The following is a 20,077-nucleotide window of genomic DNA, read 5'->3' as shown; positions in this document are numbered from 1 at the left end:
GAAACTCTTCTATCCCATCCTACCCACCTCTTACAGGTAACTCTGTTGTCTAGCTGAGCTTTCGGTATCCTTTCTGTAAAAATAAGCAGATGTGTGTGTTTTAGTCCCCCTCTTTCTTACACAAAATGTAGTATATGATAGATACTAATTTACATTTTGGCTCCCTCCCCCCTTAAAAATATCTCCTAGAAATCTCTCCCTATCAATTCACAAAGAACTGATTCCTCATCCTTTTTCAGGGCGACCTGTAGAACTCCATTCTGTGCACACATTACACTTTATTCAACCAACGTCCATGACTGGATATTTAAGTGGTTTTACAGTGATAAATAATGCTGCACAGAATCACCTCATGCATGTGTATTTTCCTATTGGAGCTGCATTATCAGAATAAATTCTCAGAAGTGGCATTTTTGGAGTTGAAGGATAGATACAAACGTAGTCTTGTTTGATCTGGCCAAATTCCCCTCTGCAGCGGCTGTACAATTTTGTACTCCCATAGCAATAGGTAAAGGTATGTTTCACTGTAGCTTTGATAACAAAGTATACTCTCAAGCTTTTGAATTTTTGCCTGACAGGTTCGAAGTGGCATTTCGGCAGAGTTTTGATATACATTCTTAAGTGAAATTGCACATCTTTTCATATGTTTAAGGACCACTTTAATTACCTTTTTATGAATTATCTGTTCATGTCTTTTGCCTGCTTTTCCAGAGATTTTTTTTTTTGTAGGTCATGCATTCTTAACCTAGGGTCCACATAGAAGAACACAGGTGCAATGCAGGGGGTGCCTGAGACCCTGACTCGGAAAAAAAGTGCATTTTAATTTTTACTAACCTCTAAGTGAAACTTGGATTATGGGTACAGACCATAAACTGCAAATACTGGCACCACCTATACTTCACTGCCAGGAGGAGTACTCCGATAACTTCATGTTATTTTACAGCCGTGGATATCTTCCTATCGTTGCTTCCACTCATCACTACTTTAAGGGCATATAAAGTGCCACCACACTGCACGATGACAGTCTTCGTGTTTGCAGATGCTCACGTGACAAAGCTGGGCACCTCTCAGGCAACTCTGCACCCAGTCATTCAGCTACTAAACAGCAGGAGTCAGGGGATCTCTCACTGGACCGACACCTCTATGCTGCTCTCCGCAAAGTTCTGTCAGTGTATTTGAAAAGAGATTATCTATAAACCCCTCTATCACCAAACTCTAGGGGAGTTTGATGCAACTCTTCCAAATTTATTCTATCATGGTGGCATTAACATTGTATCAAGGATTAGAATCTTTTTTTTTTTAAATAATATAAGCCATATTAAAGATGCTGACCCAGCCAAAGATGGATTCATTGATCTTTTTAAAAAATTTTTTAATTTAAATTCAATTTAGTTAACATATAGTTTATTATTAGTTGCAGGGGTAGAACTTAGTGATTCATCAGTTGTATAAAACACCCAGTGCTCATTACATCACGTGCCTTCCTTAATGCCCACCACCAATTACCCCATGCCCCCACCCACAGCCCCTCTAGCAAACCTCATGTTGTTTCCTATAAAGAGTTTTTTTTTTTTTTTTTAAGATTTTATTTATTTATCTGTCAGAGAGAGAGAGGGAGAGAGAGCGAGCACAGGCAGACAGAATGGCAGGCAGAGGCAGAGGGAGAAGAAGCAGGCTCCCTGACGAGCAAGGAGCCTGATGTGGGACTCGATCCCAGGACGCTGGGATCATGACCTGAGCCGAAGGCAGCTGCTTAACCAACTGAGCCACCCAGGTGTCCCTATAAAGAGTTTTTTATGGTTTGCCTTCCTCTCTGTTTTTGTCTTATTTTTCCTTCCCTTCCCCTATGTTCACCTGTTTTATTTCATAATGAATTCATTTATCTTAATACAAAAAAGTTACTATATCTGGGGGTGCCTTGCTGGCTCAGTTGGTGGAACATGTGATTTCTTGGGATCATGGGTTCGAGCCCCATGATGGGTGTAGAGTTTACTTTATTTATTTATTTAAGATTTTTATTTATTTATTTGACAGAAAGAGACACAGCAAAGAGAGGGAACACAAGCAGGGAGAGTGGGAGAGGGAGAAACAGGCTTCCCGCCAACCAGGAGCCCGATGAAGGGCTCTATCCCAGGACCTTGGGATCATGACCTGAGCCGAAGGCAGACGCTCAATGACTGAGCCATTCAGGTGCCCCTAGAGTTTACTTTAAAAATTAATTAATTAATTAATTAATAATTTAAAAAACTTTTTTTCTAAAGTTACTATGCCTGGAGTTAAATTTTAAGTCTTGGAGAATTGTAGTTGTAGTTGAGGAAGTGTATCTTTCTTTGGAAAGCAAGGTATGAATGTGTTTAAGTGTATTTGTAAGAAAATATCTTCCTGAAGCAAGAATTTCTATACTAGTAACCATCAAAACAAAAAAACCAGATCAACTGGATGTTCAACTTGACACTCTTGTTTCCTTGTTGAATCCCCTCTCACAATTTTGTTTTTAGCCAAGCTAAACAATAAAAGCTGTCATGCTGCTATCCTAAAATAATAAAATTTAACTCCACCTTGCATATGATTTAAATATATTACTTGATTAATTAATGCATCAATAAAGAAGACATACATTACTATATCATAAATTTGTTTTTAATGTTTTGGAACTATATTTCAACATAATCGGGTTTTCTCTGTAATCCTACACATTATGGTTTACATGTTTAAAAACATGATTCCAATAAAAGGTCCACAGGCTTCAGAATGCCAAAGGGCTCCACAGCACAAAAAAGGTTAAGAATTTCTGCCCCAGACTCAACAAAATGAGACAGCTCTGAGATAAGCATGGTAATAACCCAATGAGCACTCTCTTGTGCCACATGTCACAACTCACCAGCTCCCCCAACTGAATAAAATGTTCACTAGTACCCAAGAAAGACAAGAGTTTTTGGCACTAAAGAAGGCCACTGATACATATACATATTGAATTATTCAATCATCTGTGACTTTCTAAACTGTAAATTTACTGTACTGCCCAGAAAGCCTGGGGGCCACTTACCGTCAGTAGAATGCACATGGGAGCTGCCAATCTGGTCTACCAGCAACATGAAAACGAAGCCCAGCACAAGGGAAACGCCAATGTAGGCGTGCAGCTGTGTATGGTCATGGCTGTGCTCATGTTCATGGGCAACTGGTATTTCTGCTGCTTTGTCTGATGCAATCACATTCTGTGTTTCACTCACTTGGTGGTGTTTACCTAGAACAGAATGAACCATGAAGAGAAAATGTTTTCCTCCTTGGAACATTTTTATAGATGCTCCCATTCTTCTGTATTTCAAGCTCTACTTACTTTACTGCAAAGACATCTACTTCCTATATTACAATCCAGCCAATCATAAGCTCTTTTTGACATGCAGATCTTTTTTTTTTTTCAAGATTTTACTTATTTATTTGACACAGAAAGAGAGACAGCACACGCAGGAGGAGCAACAGGCAGAGGGAGAAGGAGGGGAGATGGGAAGCAGGTTCCCACTGGGCAGGGAGCCTGATGTGGGGCTCAATCCCAGGACCCCGGGATCATGACCTGAGCTGAAGGCAGATGCTTCAACTGGGCCACCCAGGTATCTGGCATGTAGATGTTTTAACTGCCTATTACTCTCAAAACCTGGAAGTGGAAGCAAATCACCGAGCAAGAAAGCAGTCATATTCCCAAGTGATATCCTCCTCAGAGCCTCCTTTTTGGCTAAGAAATTTGTGCCCATATTATCCAAGAAACTACAGTAAGTTTTGTTCTGATGAAGACAGGAAAATGAAGAGCAGTAGTAATGAAAATAATTTCAACCAAATTCATCTAGTTTTAGACCTCAGTTGATTTAGAAATTGCAAATAAAGAGCAAACTGAGTATAAAACTTCTAGCTTTAAAAAATATCAGGAGGGGGGCCGTCTGGGTGACAGACAATTAAGCGTCTTCCTTCAGCTTTGGTCATGATCTCCAGGTCCTGGGATCAATCCTGAGTCTGGCTCCCAGCTCAGTGGGGAATCCTGCTTCTCCCTCTCCCTCTGTGTCTCTCCCCTGCTCATGCTCTCTCTCTCAAATGAATAAATAAAATCTTAAAAACATATACCAGTAGGCAGTCACTAACTAGAAACCAAAAGGGCAGAGCAGTTTAAGAGACAAAGCTTTCCATCTAAATTCAGTTCTAGAAACGTAATTGCTGGGATACTCTGAATTATAGGAAGTGACACTTGGCCAAGTAACACTTCTGGTTTATTATACTCACATATGACACTCAAAGCATAAATACTTCAATGCCAGAATCCTGATCATAGCTGTATTTATTTATTTATTTTTTAAAGATTTTATTTATTTATTTGACAGAGAGAGATCACAAGTAGGCAGAGAGGCAGGCAGAGAGAGAGAGGGAAGCAGGCTCCCCGCCAAGCAGAGAGCCCAATGTGGGACTCGATCCCAGGACACCGAGATCATGATCCGAGCCAAAGGCAGAGGCCCAACCCACTGAGCCACCCAGGTGCCCTGTTTGATCATCCTTAACAAGTACAGAAAAGAGTTTGACAAAATTAAACCCTCCTTCATTAAAATAAAGTACAGCAAACTAGGAAAGAACTTCCTTACTGAGAAAGAGTGTATTCGAAAACCCTATGGTTAAGACACCTGTAAGATTCAGAACAAAGCTAGGCCATCTCCTCTCAGCCACTGGTATTTAACATTGTATTTGGGGTCCTGGACAGAAAAAGAAAGAAAAGGCATAAAGACTGGAAAGAAGTAAAACTGTTTGCAGATAATGTGATTGAGTATGTTAAGTGGTTAAAATTTTAAAGCCTCATATTATCACATGTTGACAATGGTATAGAGCAACTAGTACTGTCATACACTGCTGTTAGGTGTGTAAGATTGTACAATCACTGTGGAAGACAGTTTTTTATAGCTAACCCTTCTGCAGAAAAACTTGTACCTGAATGCTCATAGAAGCTTTATTTATAATAGACCATAACTGGAAATAACCCCAATGTCCATCAGTAGGTGAATGGGTAAACAAATTGTGATATGTCCATGCAGTGGAACATTACTCAGCAAAAAAAGAGGAAAAAACAAACTGATACATGCAAAGCATAGATAAATCTCAAAACATTGCTATAAGCAAAAGAATCCTTACACAAAAGTTATGCATTATATGATTCCAATTATATAAGATCCTAGAACAGGAAAAAAAAAAGTGTTTCTGGGGACAAGAAGCACGTTAGTCCTTGCTTGGGACCAGGAGCGATATATTGATGTCAGAGGAGCATAAGAGAACTTTTCTGGGATTTTAAAATGTTTGGTATCTTGGTGGTAGTTACTAGAATTTTTTCATTGTGAAAGCTCATTATGTCTTACTGTATGTAAATTATACATCAATAAAGTTGCTTTTTTACAAAAATAATAGATTTAGGGGTGTCTAGGTGGCTCAGTCAGTTAAGTTTCGGCCTTCGGCTCAGGTCATGATCCTGGGGTCCTGGGGTTGAGCCCTGCATCTGGTTCCCTGCTCAGTGGAGAGCCTGCTTCTCCCTCTCTCCACTCTTCCTGCTTGTATGCTCTTTCTCTCTCTGTCAAATAAATAAAATCTTTAAAAATAAATAAATTTTAAAAAATAAAAAAGAGAGATTTGGGCATTCAATTTTAAAACAAGTAGACAAAATCACTGTTAGGAAAAACAAACAAACAAACAAACAAAACTGACCAGATTAAAAAATTCCATTGGGTCAAGTAAATAAATAAATCTTAAAAAAAAAAGATTAAAAAAAATGAGTTGGGGTGTTCCTCCAAGAGACAGACAGAAAAGACTTCCTTCAGCCAATACATTTCCATTTTATTGATTTAAAAAAGGTCTATGACTATCAACAGTTATTCTGATGTTAAGTAGTATTTTTAAGTTACCGAAATGAGATTTATGATGTTTTTTAAACTTTTAAGACCGTGACCTATATAGTAAAAAATAAATTTTATATACATGAAAAACTAAATACAAAGTTTCACCAAACAGTGAAGCTTATAATGGTTACAACTCAGTCTTCCATTTCTTTCTCTTTCCCTCTTTTATTGTCCCTCTACCAGGCTCTTTTTTTTTTTTAAAAAAAGATTTTATTTATTTATTTGACAGAGAGAGAGAGAGATCACAAGTAGGCAGAGAGGCAGGCAGAGAGAGGAGGAAGCAGGCTCACTGCTGAGCAAAGAGCCCGCTGCGGGGCTCTATCCCAGGACCCTGGGATCATGACCTGAGCTGAAGGCAGAGGCTTAACCCACTGAGCCACCCAGGTGCCCCTACCAGGCTCTTTTTAAATGCTGGTCACAAGTCCAACTCACTAAATTTATCTGAAGACCCACTGAGTTGCTACCTTCAGTTTGAAAGCGTTATTGGACTCAGAGGAGAAATGGATGATTTTGGAATAAGGGGCACTTTCTGGAAATTAGAAGCCTGGGCTGCAGTGCTCAACTAAAGAGAGCTGAACATTAAACAAGCCTAAGAGAAAAGAGTGGGCAGGTTGTAGGTGCCCACTTGATTTCTAACACAAAATAAATTGTTAGCAGAAAGGATGTTAAGCCAAAGAACTGACCGAAAGCTCAGAGATGAAAAATAATTAAGTTTCGAAAGGAGGCCAAGAATCTTGAATTAGTAATGCTAAACAATTAAAATGTAGTCTTGTGGTAACATGACTGTATTTAGTTTGTGAAAATCATGAGCTGTACCCTGCCAATATGCGTATTTTCCTATTTGTATATTTTTGTATGTAATATTTTGATAAAAATTAATAAATTCAAAATGTAGTACTCTGGTGCCCAATACTGAGATGGCTGCACCCGTCATTCTTCAACTAGGGTCTTCTTTGTTAGCTGGGGACTAGTTTAGCACGGTCTCAAAAATGTGAAATAAATGAACTAAAACATCTTGTTTTTGCTAAAGACAAGGCAATTCTGGGTATACTTCCATTTTAATATAGATAACAATGATTTAATGCTTCATATTTATAGATGTTAAGAAACTGCCGTGGGGGGCATCTGGCTGGCTCAGTCAGTGGAGCGTGCGACTCTTGATCTAGGGCTGTAGGTTCGAGCCCACACTGGGTGTGATTACTTTAAAATAAAATCTACTTAAAAATAAAATCTTTAGGGGTGCCTGGGTGGCTCAGTGGGTTGAGCCTCTGCCTTCAGCTCAGGTCATGGCCTCAGGGTCCTGGAATCGAGCCCTGCATTGGGCTCTCTGCTCAGCAGGGAGCCTGCTCCCTGCCCCACCCCCGACTGCCTCTCTGCCTACTTGTGATCTCTCTCTCTGTCAAATAAATAAATAAAATATTTTTTAAAAATTAAAAATATAAAATCTTGAAAAAAAAAAACAAAAGAAGCTACCCATCAGAAGTAAATCACAGAATTTTGGTAGCTACAATTTTTGATACTATTTAGAAATATGCTATTGGAGGGGACCTAAATGATTACATTTTCATAAGGTACCCACTTAACACCTAACCTGGGTTCCCACCTCTCCCTCTGCCTATACTATATGAGTGAGTTAATGAATCCATGGGCCCTCCATGCTGCTTCTCCTGCACAACAACTTGTCTCTCGAGACTGAGCTTGGAAGTCCCCTCTTCCTTGAGATTTCTGTGTCCTCTTCTCCTCATCATACACAGCACACTGGGCGTCTTTCTACCATAGGTCTTACACCACACTATACCATAATTCAGACATCAGCAAATTACAGTACAGGGCTGGTGCCTATTTTTGTAAATAGAAATTGCATTGGAACACAGCCACGCTCATTTGTTCACAGATTATCTATGGCTGCTTTCACACTATGACACCAGGGTTGAATAACTGCAACAGAAACCATATGGCCCACAAAGCCTAAAGTATTTGCTATCTGGCCCTTCACAGAAAATGTAAGCCAACCCCTGCTGTTATTGATGCTTATTCATTTTCCACTGGCTGTGAATTCTTGAAGGCTGGGACTATATCTTAGATCTCTGAACTGCTAAAAATCAAATCAATAGAAAGCCAGAAATCTAGCAAATACTCAACAAATAAATGCTGAAGGCAAAAAATGGCCTTTACTTGTATAATTTTTTAATGTGGCATTTAATTTCAAAAGTTACGGCAATTAATTATTTTCTAGACAAAAAGTGTTTTGTTTTTCTTTTTTGAGAGAGTGCATGTGAGTGGGGGGAGGGGTGGAGAGAGAGGGAGAGAGAATCTCAAGCAGGCTTCACATGCAGTGCAGAGCCCAAAGTAGGGCTCAATCTCAGGACCCTGAGACCATGACCTGAGCCAAAATCAAGAGTCAGATACCTAACCGACTGAGCTACCCAGGCACCCTAAGAAAAAGATTTTTTTTAATGGAAATAAATTATAATCCTTTAGTCTTCTTTTAAGATAATTGTGCACATGCTTTTTTATAAATTTAATAGGTAACAGGTATTTATACTAAATCAGGTGACAGGTTATGCTGAGTTTAGATAAAAGCATGGGTTAACATGTTATTGAAGGGTGTTAGGCAGGGTGCCTGGGTGTCTCAGTGGGTTAAAGCCTCTGCCTTCGGCTCAGGTTATGATCTCAGGGTCCTGGGATTGGGTCCTGCATCGGGCTCTCTGCTCAGCAGGGAGCCTGCTTCCTCCTCTCTCTCTGCCTGCCTCTCTGCCTAGTTGTGATCTCTGTCAAATAAATAAAATCTTAAAAAAAAAAAAAAAGGGTGTTAGGCATGCTATTATTTGTGAACAATGGCATCATAATTTTTAAAGGCAATTACTTTTTGGATGTCTATAGCACTGAAACTAAACAGTAAGCCTAATTACAACTTTCCAAGGATGGTAACATTATTTTACTTTATGAGATATAACTGTATCAGAATTTTATTTTTTTAAAAGATTTTATTTGTTTATTTGACAGAGACAGAGACGAGACAGAGAGAGCTCAAGCAGAGGGATTGGCAGAAGGAGTGGAAGAAGCAGGCTCTCTGCCAAGCAGGGAGCCTAATGCGGGCCTTGATGCAGGACCCTGGGATCCTGACCTGAGCTGAAGGCAGACTCTTAATCGACTGAGCCATCCAAGTGCTCCTATATCAGAATTTTAAAATGTACATGAGTATAAGATCCTTCCATATTTTATTCCAACAATGCCTTTTTAAAAAGACTGAATATAATTAACACACAATGTTTTATTAGTTTCAGATGCATAACATACTGATCCAACAATTTTTTATATTACTTAGTGTTGACCGCAGGTAAGTATAATTACTGTCATCATTCAACGTTATTATAATATTATTGACTAAACTCCCTATGCCACACTTTCCATCTCAGTGACTTATTTTATAACTGGAAGCTTGTACCTCTAAATCCCCTTCACCTATTTCACTCATCATCCCAGGCATCTTCCCTCTGGTAAACATCAGTTTGTTCTCTGCATTTAAGAATCTGGTTTTTTGTTTTTTAAATTTTTTCCCCCTTAAGATTTATTTATTTGAGAGAGAGAGAGAGAGAGAGAGAGAGAGAGAGAGCAGGGGGAGGGGCAGAGGGAAGGAAAGAATCTCAAGCAGCCTCTGCACTGAGCACGGCACCAATGCAGGGCTCCACCTCATGACCCTGAGATCACGACCTGAGCCAAAACCAAGCGTCTAATGCTTAACTGAGTGAGCCACCCAAATGCCCCAAGAGTCTGGGTTTTTTGTTTGTTTTTTAGATTCTACATATAAGTGAAATCACATTGTATGTCTTTCTCTGTCTGATGTATTTCACTTAGTATAATACCCTCCAGATCCATCCATGTTGTTGGAAATGGTAAGATCTCATTCTTTTCTATAGCTGAGTAAATATAGAAAAAAAGGAAAAATATATATGATATATATACATATATATGTATATATATCACATCTTCTTTATCCATTCATCTATGAATAGACACGTGGGATGCTTCCATATTTTGGCTATTGTAAATAATGCTGCAATAAACACAGTGGTGCATATATCTTTTTGAATTAGCGTTTTGTTTTCTTTAGGTCAATACTCAATAGTGGAATTATGAGTTCATACAATATTTCTATTTTTAACTTTTCGAAGAACCTCTATACTGTTTTCCAGTGGCTGCACCAATTCACATTCCCACCAACAGTGCACGAGGGCTCCCCTTTCTCTGCAGCCTCGCCAACACTGTCTTCTGATTGTCTTTTTGCTTCTAGCCATTCTGACAGGAGTAAGGTACTAGCAATGCTTTCTTTAAATAATTTTGGAACTTTTCTTTTTACTGCTTAAGGGTCAAGTTTATGAATCATAATAAAATTATCATTACTTCATAGTCATACCTGCTTTTGATGTAAAATAGTACTGAATGAACTGATCAGCTATCCCATTATGCAGATTGACACTGAACAAATTTTGTATTCCCCAAAACCAAAACTACTTTCGAGGAAAATGCTGCTGCTACTGATGATATCTAAATGTGCTGCACATTCTGGAGGTAAATCAAAGAACGATTTCCAACATTTTTTGAGCAATCACTTCTATAAGTATTTAATTTCACGAATTATAATTCTGAAGGGGTTAATACTTATTTTGATGTAAAATTTTGGCAAAGAAGTAATATGTCAGCAACATATAATAAATATTGCTGGAAATAAGTGTGCTGTTGATTGAGGTTTCTCATAAAAGATCTGAATGCTTATCATTAAGTGGAATTTAACTTTATATAAAAACATGAAATACTTACTGGAATATACACAATGGTAAGCCTTGATTTTATTTGCTAACATTAAGCAAAAAAACAAACCCTTTTTAAAGTGAGTGATAATCACCTTAATGGTACATACACAAATTAGTAATGGAATCTGGATATTGAATATTAATTTACCCATTCTTCCTTCTACTCTGGACAAGGAACTGAAACTAGCAAAAACTGGGATCTGAAAAACCAGCTATAAATTTAAATATATTAAGTTATATATATATGTTACTCATTCATGAATAAGCTTTCAGGTTATTATGTCTGATTACTCAGGACACTGGTTGGTAATTCATTAGCCAAGACATGTTCCACGTCATACTCCCTGCTGCAAAGTTCACAAACCAATGATGTTATCACTGGACACTGTACACCAGACATATCTTTCTCCTGCCACTACGAGAGTATTCAGCAAATCATTATGGGCTTACTTCTTTGCCTAGATGTTTACATAGAAATCTTTCCAGTAAGTTCCATCAGTATGGTATGTAGCTGTTCTTTGTTACAGACATACATTAACATCAAAGGTAACAGAATCAATTTACCCTTTGAATACATTTGTTGAAGCTTCTCCTTCAGATTAACATGTGCTTCTATAAAAGAAATAAATTTTCAGGTAGTCTGGCTTTTTTAAAAAGTGATCTCCAGTTTTGTTTTTATATTTTTGGCCTTTGTTGATTGTTTTTTAATTTCTTAACTTCTACTCATACCTTACAACTTGTTACAGCTCTCTAGTTATGTATTTTTTTCTAACAAAGACAAATAGTTCATCACACATGACATGTATTTTTAGTAATAAGAGCAGAATAGCTTCTGCTTAATGATGACATATTATTTCTCATGTAAAAGAGAAAACCTGATCACAGTCAACTGTATAAAGCTGATATTTTATTTTTTTAAGCTATTATTTATTTATTGCGGGGGGACCACGAGCAGGCAGAGGGGCAGAGGGACAAGCAGACTCCCCACTGAGCAGGGAGCCCAACGTGAAGCTCTATCCCAGGACCCTGTGATCACAACCTGAGCTGAAGGCAGATGCTTAACTGATTGGGCCACCCAGGGACCCCTAAAGCTGACATTTTAAAGAGATGTTAATTAATGAATCTTTGATCAAAATATTACTGTTTTAATTTTTTTTAATTTATTTTTTAAAGATTCATTTATTTACTTGAGACAGACAGAGAGAGAACGTGCACATGCATGTGAGCAGGCAGAGGGAGAGAGGGAGAGAATCTTCAAGCAGACTCCCCCTGAGCCCGGTGAAGGCGTACTCCAGCTCAACTCTAGGCTTGATGCCCCAACCCATAACATGATGACCTGAGCCAAAACCAAGAGTCAGACATTAAGTGAGCACCCAGATGCCTCATATTTAATTTTTAAAGACTTATTTATTTGAGAGAGGAGAGAGAACGCACACATGGGCATATGCATGGGGCCGGGGGAGAAGGGGCAGAGAGAGGCAGAGAGAGTCTCAAGCAGATTCCCTACTGGGTGCAGAGTCTGATGCAGGCTTGATCCCACAACTCTGAGATCATGACCTTAGCCAAAATCAAGAGTCCAACCCTTAATTGACAGATACACCCAGGCACCCCTAAAAAGAAAAAAACCTATTTTAAGATTTCTTCAGGGACACTTGAGTGGCTCATTCAGTTAAGTGCCTAACTCTTTTTTTTTTTTTTTTTTAAAGGCTTCCCACGGAGCAGGAAGCCCGATATGGGGCTCGATCCCAGGACACTGGGATCATGACCTGAGCCGAAGGCAGAGGCTTAACCCATTGAGCCACCCAGGTACCCCAAGTGCCTAACTCTTGATCTCAGCTCGGGTCTTGCTCTCAGGGTCCTGAGTTTAAGCCTTGTGTTGGGCTCCAGGACTTAAAGAAAAAAAAAAAAAAAAATTTCTTCAGCAGATAGACACTACAATGGTGATTTTAAATTCCTTATGAAGCACATTATGTAGCAGACTATCATTAAGAATGTAGGCTTCATTTTTTTTCCATGCTGACAGCACTCTCACAAACATGGTGAATGTTCCCAAAACCTACCAGACTTCCTGCAAGAAAGTTTCTGTAAGTACCAACCCCACAAAGTGACACAGTACAAGAAAGGCAAAGATTCTCTTTACACCCAGGGAAAGCAACGTCATGACAGGAAGAGTGGCTATGGTGGGCAGACTAAGTGGATTTTCTGGAAAAAAGCTAAAACTCCAAAGAAGACTGTGTTGAGGGATAATGTGTTGAGCCCAACTGCAGATCTGAGAGAACACTGGCCATTAAGAGAGGCAAACAATATGAACTGGGAGGAGATAAAAAGAGAAAAGGCCAAGCGATCCAGTTCTGAGCTTCGTATTTTATCATAGTATGAAGACAGTAAAATCCTGAAGTATGTTCACTTCATTTGGTTACAATTGGCCTTTTAAGAGGAAAATAAACTAGCACCATCAATAAAATTTTCCTTGTGGTGAAATTTAAGGTTAAAAAAAAAGTGTAGGCTTTAGAGTAAGACTGCCTGTGTTCAAATCCTGATGGTGACACTTACCAGCTGACTACCCTGGACATGTCATTCAATCTCTTTGCGGCTTCATGTCCTCATCTGTAAAACAGCACCCACCTCAGATGGCTGTTGTGATGATGAGACAGTTAATGTGAAGGGCTCCACATGATACCAGGTATATGCTAAGGGCTCGCTAAATGTTCAGGAACATGGTTATAATAATAAATGGAATTTGGGAGATTCATTTTTAAAAACTTACATCATACAATTTATCCGCGTATCAGTCAGAAACAACAGTGAGTAATAAGACAATGTTGGGGGAAGGGAGAGGAGGGATCAGGGGGAAAAGCAGAGATCAGACATTTTAGTAGACAAAATAAGAAGTAGAAGAGATAGAGATCAGTCCCCCATCATCCATGTTTCAGAATCCTGTGGATAAAGTGTAAGAGTTTTTATTTATTTATTTATTTTTTTAAGTGTAAGAGTTTTAAAGAGCTCCATTTTTATTAATGAATGACAGACCAAGAGTTAGTTAAATAAAACAGATTTAACCCTCTCCCTTTATTTAAATGTAGAGCAAAATGACAAAACCATAAGATAACTGTACTTCTCTAAAAAATATGATATGTGGCATTCATGGACAAATTTAGTGAAATAATCTATATTGAACCATTCCAGATAACAGTTCCAGTGACTATCCTAACAATTATGAATAATACAGGTTTAAGGTTTCTACTTAGGTTTTGTTTTGTTTTTTAAAGATTTTATTTATTTGACAGACAGAGATCACAAGTAGGCAGAGAGGCAGGCAGAGAGAGGAGGAAGCAGGCTCCCTGCTGAGCAGAGACCCCCCCCCCCAACCCGATGCGGGGCTCGATCCTAGGACCCTGGGACCATGACCTGTGCCAAAGGCAGAGGCTTCAACCCACTGAGCCACCCAGGCGTCCCTCTATTTAGGTCTTTGACCCCATAGCCTGGCCTTTCTCAATATACCAATTCTCATGTTCCAAAGAATTACGGTGGTTTCAAATGTAGCCCCATAGTAAACAAGCACCACAGTTCTCAATAGATTATATTTTTATAAAAACCTGTTTCTGTAGAAAGACAGTCTTGTCACAGGAATGCTGGTCTAATTCCAGTGGTTCTAGAGCTATAATTATAGAAAAATATGTGAGAGGTTCCTTTTTACATTAATTGGTATTTACCAATGCTTATTAAAGTGCCAGAGCACTCAGTTAACATGATCTATTGAGCTCTGAAAAAATATGTTAATTATCATAATTATAAGGTCCACAGACGAACTAAACTATAGGTTGTAGTAAACATGTACACAAACTCCTTTCTTGAAGCTGGGAGAAAAGCTGGTTGGATCTCTAATAAAGAAAAAGAGGGAAAGAGTGGGGGGAGAAAAAGATAAAGAAACAAAAGCGATGTGACTAATCTCACCAGTGTGCAGACAGATGGGAAAATGTGGCGACAGCTTACAGTTACTATGACGGTTAAGCTATCTTAAAGAACTTTTCACAGAGTGGGGTATTAATATTTTACTTTTTAAAAAGAATGATGGGGCGGGCACCTGGTTGGCTTGGTTGGCTAAGCAGCTGCCTTCGGCTTGGGTCATGATCCTGGAATCCCAGGATAGAGTCCCGCATCGCATCGGGCTCACTGCTCAACGGGGAGTCTGCTTCTCCCTCTGACCCTCCCCCTTCTCATGCTCTCCCTCTCAATCTCTCTCTCTCTCTCTCTCTCTCTCTTCCTCTCTCAAATAAATAAAATCTTAAAAAAAAAATAATGGGGACTTCTGGAGCTGGCTCAGATGGAGTAAACCCAGTGTCGCTTCAATCACACAATGATTACTACAGAAACTCTGGACAAAACGCCCAAAAAACTACCTAAGGACTACACATGTAAATAAAAGCCAGAGAAGAGCGGGCAGCAACAACTGCAAAACAAACCTCGTCCTTCTGGCCAGAAGACCAGGGAAAGGGGCTGCTGGAGGATGTCTCTATGGAGGGAAACCACCGCTTTTTTCTTTCTCAGCCCAGCCTTGAAGACAGTCCCAGTTGGAGAACGGCATGGCAGCAACAAAGGCAGTGAAAACCTCCAGAAAAACACCATACGTTTGGCCAGAGTGGTCGGAAAAGCACAGGGGCCGGGATGGAGTTGGGGGGGGATCTGCTTATTCTGTTCTCTCTTATCTCCTGCCACTTTGGCCTGACGACACCCCAAGTTACACAGAACTGCGCAGTGAGAGCAGAGGCAGCTACAACTCCTAGAAAAAACCCATCTTTCTAGCCAGAGGACTAGGTAAAGGGTCCCCTGGGAGCCAGGGAGTGTGACACGAATACTGGAGACGAAACCGCTAAGGAGGGCTCCCCTAACAGTTTGTACAAATGGCACAAGTCCCAGACTTACCCCTGAACTCTGCAGGGATAGGACATACCCAAAGCAGCATTACAAAGGCTTTGAAAACTGAACTAAAATTAAAACCATCACACAAAAAGGCACCACAGAACTGGCAGCCTGAAACCCACCAGGCTAAAGGACTGCTAAAACAAAAGAAATAAATATTCTCTAGAGGATTTTGAAAGGACCCAGAGTTCCAAAATACATTATTAAAAATGTACAGAATACAACCCAAACTTGCTTGACATACAAAGAAACAGAAAAATCAGGGCGCCTGGGTGGCTCAGTCATTTAAGCATATGCCTTTGGCTCAGGTCATGATCCCGGGGTCCTGGGATCAAGTTCCATGTCAGGCTCCCTGCTCAGTGGGGAACCTGCTTCTCCCTCTGCCCCACACCCCTGTCTGTGCTCTCTCTCACACACTGTCTCATGCATATGCTCTCTCTCTCAAATAAATAAAATCTTAAAAAAAAAAAAAAAACAACAGAAAAAAACCCAGACCAATTATGAAGGGAAAAAAAAACAATCAATCCAGTCCTAAGGCAACTCAGATACTGGAATACTCAAGACTTTAAAGCAGCTATTATAACTATGTGCTCTGGGGTAAAGGTAAAAACACTTCAAATGAATGAATGTCATTTAAAGAAACCAAGTAGAAATTTCAAAACTGAAAAACGTAGTATCAGTACAGTAAATTCACTGAATGGCTCACTAGAGGACTGATGATCACAAAGGAAAGAATCAGTACCCTTGGTTACAATGACAGAATTGAACAGTATCAGTAGAGACCACATGGCTCCCAAAGTCTGACCTGTTATAGAAAGTTTGCTGACCCCCGTCTAAATACACCAAGTAGAAGACAGATTGTCAAATCAGATTTTAAAAATATGATTCACTTATGTGCTGTTTACAAGAAATTCAATTTAAGGGGCACCTGGGTGGCTCAGTGGGTTAAGCCTCTGCCTTCGGCTTGGGTCATGATCTCAGGATCCTGGGATTGAGCCCTGCATTGGGCTCTCTGCTCCGTGGGGAGCCTGCTTCCCCCTCTCTCTCTGCCTGCGACTCTGCCTACTTGTGATCTCTCTCTGTCTCTCTGTCAAATGAATAAATAAAATATTTTTTTAAAAAATCCAATTTAAATATAGTGAATGACATATAGGTCAAAAGTAAAAGGATGAGGGTCACCTGGGTGGCTCAGTCATTAAGTGTCTGCCTTCGGCTCAGGTCATGATTCCAGGGTCCTAGGATCAAGCCCCGCATGGGGCTCCCTGCTCAGTGGGAGGCCTGCTCCTCCCTTACCCACGCCCCCTGCTTGTATTCCCTCTCTTGCTGTCTCTCTCTCTCTGTCAAGTAAATAAATAAAATCTTTAAAAAGAAAAAATGAAAAAAAATAAAAGTAAAAGGGTGAAAAAAAGATATATCATGTAAACACTGATCAAAAGGAAACTGGAGTGGCTATGTTAATATAAAATAAAGCAGACCTGACAATAAGAAATATTACCAGGAATAAATAGGGACATTACATAATAATGAAAAAGGTCAATTAACCAACAAGACATAGCAACCCTAAATGTGTAAGCACCTGACCAAAAAGCTTTAATGTAGATAAAGCAAAGTAGAAATCAATAAAATACAAAGCAGAAAAAAAATGAAATCAAACATGGTTCTTTGGGGAAAAAATTTAGAAGAAGACATTACTGCAGACATTAAAAGGATAATAAAAGATTATCATGAACAACTCTTACTATGAATAATTCTTCAACTTAGAAGAAACAGGTAACTTGAATAATTTTATATCTATTAAGGAAATTGAATTCATAGCTAAAAACCTTCCAACATAGGAAACTCCAGGCCCAGATGGTTTCACTGGTAAATTCTCACAAATATTTAAGGAAGAAATATTTTTGATTCTATACAGTCTCTTCCAGAATGTAGAGAAGGGAACACTTTCCATCCCTAAGAAGCCAGCACTCTGATAGCAAAACCATAAAGAGAAGAGAAAACCACAGACCAATACTCCTGACGAACAGAGATACAACTATCCTCAACAGGATCTTTTTTTTTTTGACAGAGATCACAAGTAGACAGGATCTTAGCACATGGAATCCAGTCATGATAATCACTGCTGATAAGGGGGGTGGCATATGCATATTTGAATATCATCGTACTTCACCACATTAACAAACTCGATAAAAACTCTCAACAAACTAGGAATAATAAAAGGAAACTTCCTAAACCTAAAGAGGGAATCTTTGAAAAATCTACAGCTATCATTATACTTAATGGTCAAAGACTGAGTGACTGAGTGAGAATAAGGCAGGGCTGACTACTTTCATTCCTAATCAACCTCATACTAAATGGTCTAGCCAGAGCAATACGGAAAAGAAAAAAAAAATTTAAGCATATTGGAAAAAAAAAATCATTAAAGTGTCTCTGGAAAGGAAAGCATTAAACTGTCTATATTCATAGATGATAGATTGTGCACCAATTCACAAGGAATCCAAAGAAAAGCTCCTGTAACAAGTGAGTTTAGCAAATTTCTATATCCTAGAATACTGGAAATTGAAATACTTTTTAAGTATCATTTACAATCACACTATAAACAGGAAAATATTTAGGTATAAATCTGACAGAATAACTGCAGATCTGTATGCTAAAAACTACAACACTGGGGGCGCCTAGCTGGCTCAGTCAGTGGAACATTTGATTCTTGCTCTTGGGCCTGAGTTCGAGCCCCATGATGGGCATGGAGGTTACTCAAAAAAAAAAAAAAAAGTAATTAATTAAATTAAATTAAATTTAAAAATTAGGGGCACCTGGGTGGCTCAGTGGGTTAAGCCTCTGCCTTTGGCTCAGGTCATGATCTCAGGGTTCTGGGATCGAGCCCCACATAGGGCTCCCTGCTCAGTGGGGAACCTGCTTCTCTCTCTCCCTCTGCCACTCCCCTTCACTTGCTCCCTCTCTCTCTGTCAAGTAAACAAAATCTTAAAAAAAAATAAAAATAAAAATAAAAAAATTAAATTAAATTAAAAAATTAAAAAACTACAACACTGATAAAAGAAATCAAAGACCGGAAAAAATGGGAGATATGTTATACTCATGGATTAGAAAATACAATGTTTTTAAGATGTCAATTCTCCCCAAATTAATCTATAGATTCAACTCAGAGTCTCAGCATGATTTTTTGTGCAGACATTGACAATCTGATTCTAAAGTTTTTATAGAAAAGCAAAGGAACTAGTTTAACCAAGACACTTTTGAAAAATTAGAATAAACTTAGAAGGACTTCACCATCTGATGCCAAGATTTGCTGTAAAGATATAGTCATCAAGACAAGGTTGTATTGGGGGCACCTGGGTGGCTCAGTAGGTTAAGCATCTGCTTTCAGCTTAGGTCATGATCCCAGGGTCCCGGGATTGAGTCCTTTGCCAGGCTCTCTGCTCAGTGGGGAGTCTGCTTCTCCTTCTCCCTTTGTTCTTGCTCATGCTCTTGCTCGCTCACTCTCTCAAATAAATAAAATCTTAGGAAAAATAAAAAAGGTTATATTAGCAAAGGACAGACATGGAAATGTAGATCAACTGGACAAAATAGAGAGTCTAGAAATAGACCAACACAAATGTGGTCAATTGATTTTTTACAAAGGTGCAAAGGTAATTATTATCTTCAACAAATGGTGTTGGAACTACTGGACATCCATCCATATCCCCCCCAAAACTGAACCTTTACATTAGATGTAAAATTAACTTAAAATGGATCACAGGCCTAAGTGTAAAACTGAAAATTATAAAACTTGTAGAGGAGGACAAAAGAGAAAACACTTGTGAACTTGGGTTCAGCAAAGGGATTTTAGAAATTCATGAAAGAATTGACAAACTGGACTTCATTAAAATTAAAAACTACTCTGTAATGACAATGTTAAGAGACTGAAAAGATAAGCCAAAGACTAGGAGAAAATATTCGCAGATCATCTATCCGATAAAAGACTTGTATCCAGGGGCACCTGGGTGGCTCAGTGGGTTAAGCCTCTGCCTTTGGCTCAGGTCATGATCCCAGGGTCCTGGGATCAAGCCCCACACTGGGCTCTCTGCTCAGCAGGGAGCCTGTTTCCCCCCCATCCCCTCTGCCTGCCTCTCTGCCTACTTGTGATCTCTGCCTATCAAATAGATAAATACAATCTTAAAAAAAAAAAAAAAAAGAATTCCCTTCTATTAAAAATAAATAAATAAATAAAGACTTGTATCCGGGGGCCCCTGTTTGGCTCAGTTGGTAGAGTAAGTAACTCTTGATGTTGGGGTCATGAGTTTGAGCCCCAATCCCTAGTTGGGCCTAGAGCTTACTTAAAAACAAAAAATAAAAAAACAATAACTTGTATCCAGAACATGTAAAGAACCCTCAAAACTCAATAATAAGAAAACTCAACTTAAAAAATAG

General features: G+C 39.0%; 1 protein-coding gene and 1 pseudogene across 3 annotated transcripts in view; one reads left to right on the top strand and one right to left on the bottom strand.

Annotated features, from left to right (window-relative positions):
* LOC111148648 (solute carrier family 39 member 9) overlaps positions 1 to 20,077 on the bottom strand; it is a 55,568-nt gene that overhangs the window by 12,679 nt on the left and 22,812 nt on the right. For 2 of the 3 annotated variants that reach the window (XM_022505401.1, XM_022505402.1), the window contains exon 3: positions 3,047 to 3,244. The exons of the other annotated variant lie outside the window; for it this stretch is intronic. In XM_022505401.1, the coding sequence (XP_022361109.1) occupies positions 3,047 to 3,244 (198 nt within the window). The remainder of the gene's footprint in view (positions 1 to 3,046; positions 3,245 to 20,077) is intronic. 3 annotated transcript variants of the gene reach the window in all.
* LOC111148650 lies at positions 12,769 to 13,087 on the top strand (annotated as a pseudogene).

Source organism: Enhydra lutris, unplaced genomic scaffold (genome assembly GCF_002288905.1).
Source record: "Enhydra lutris kenyoni isolate GAN:26980312 unplaced genomic scaffold, ASM228890v2 scaffoldscaffold20, whole genome shotgun sequence".
NCBI lineage: Eukaryota > Metazoa > Chordata > Mammalia > Carnivora > Mustelidae > Enhydra > Enhydra lutris.
Note: the sequence above shows the minus strand (reverse complement) of the source record. Positions and strands in the feature narration are given on the sequence as shown.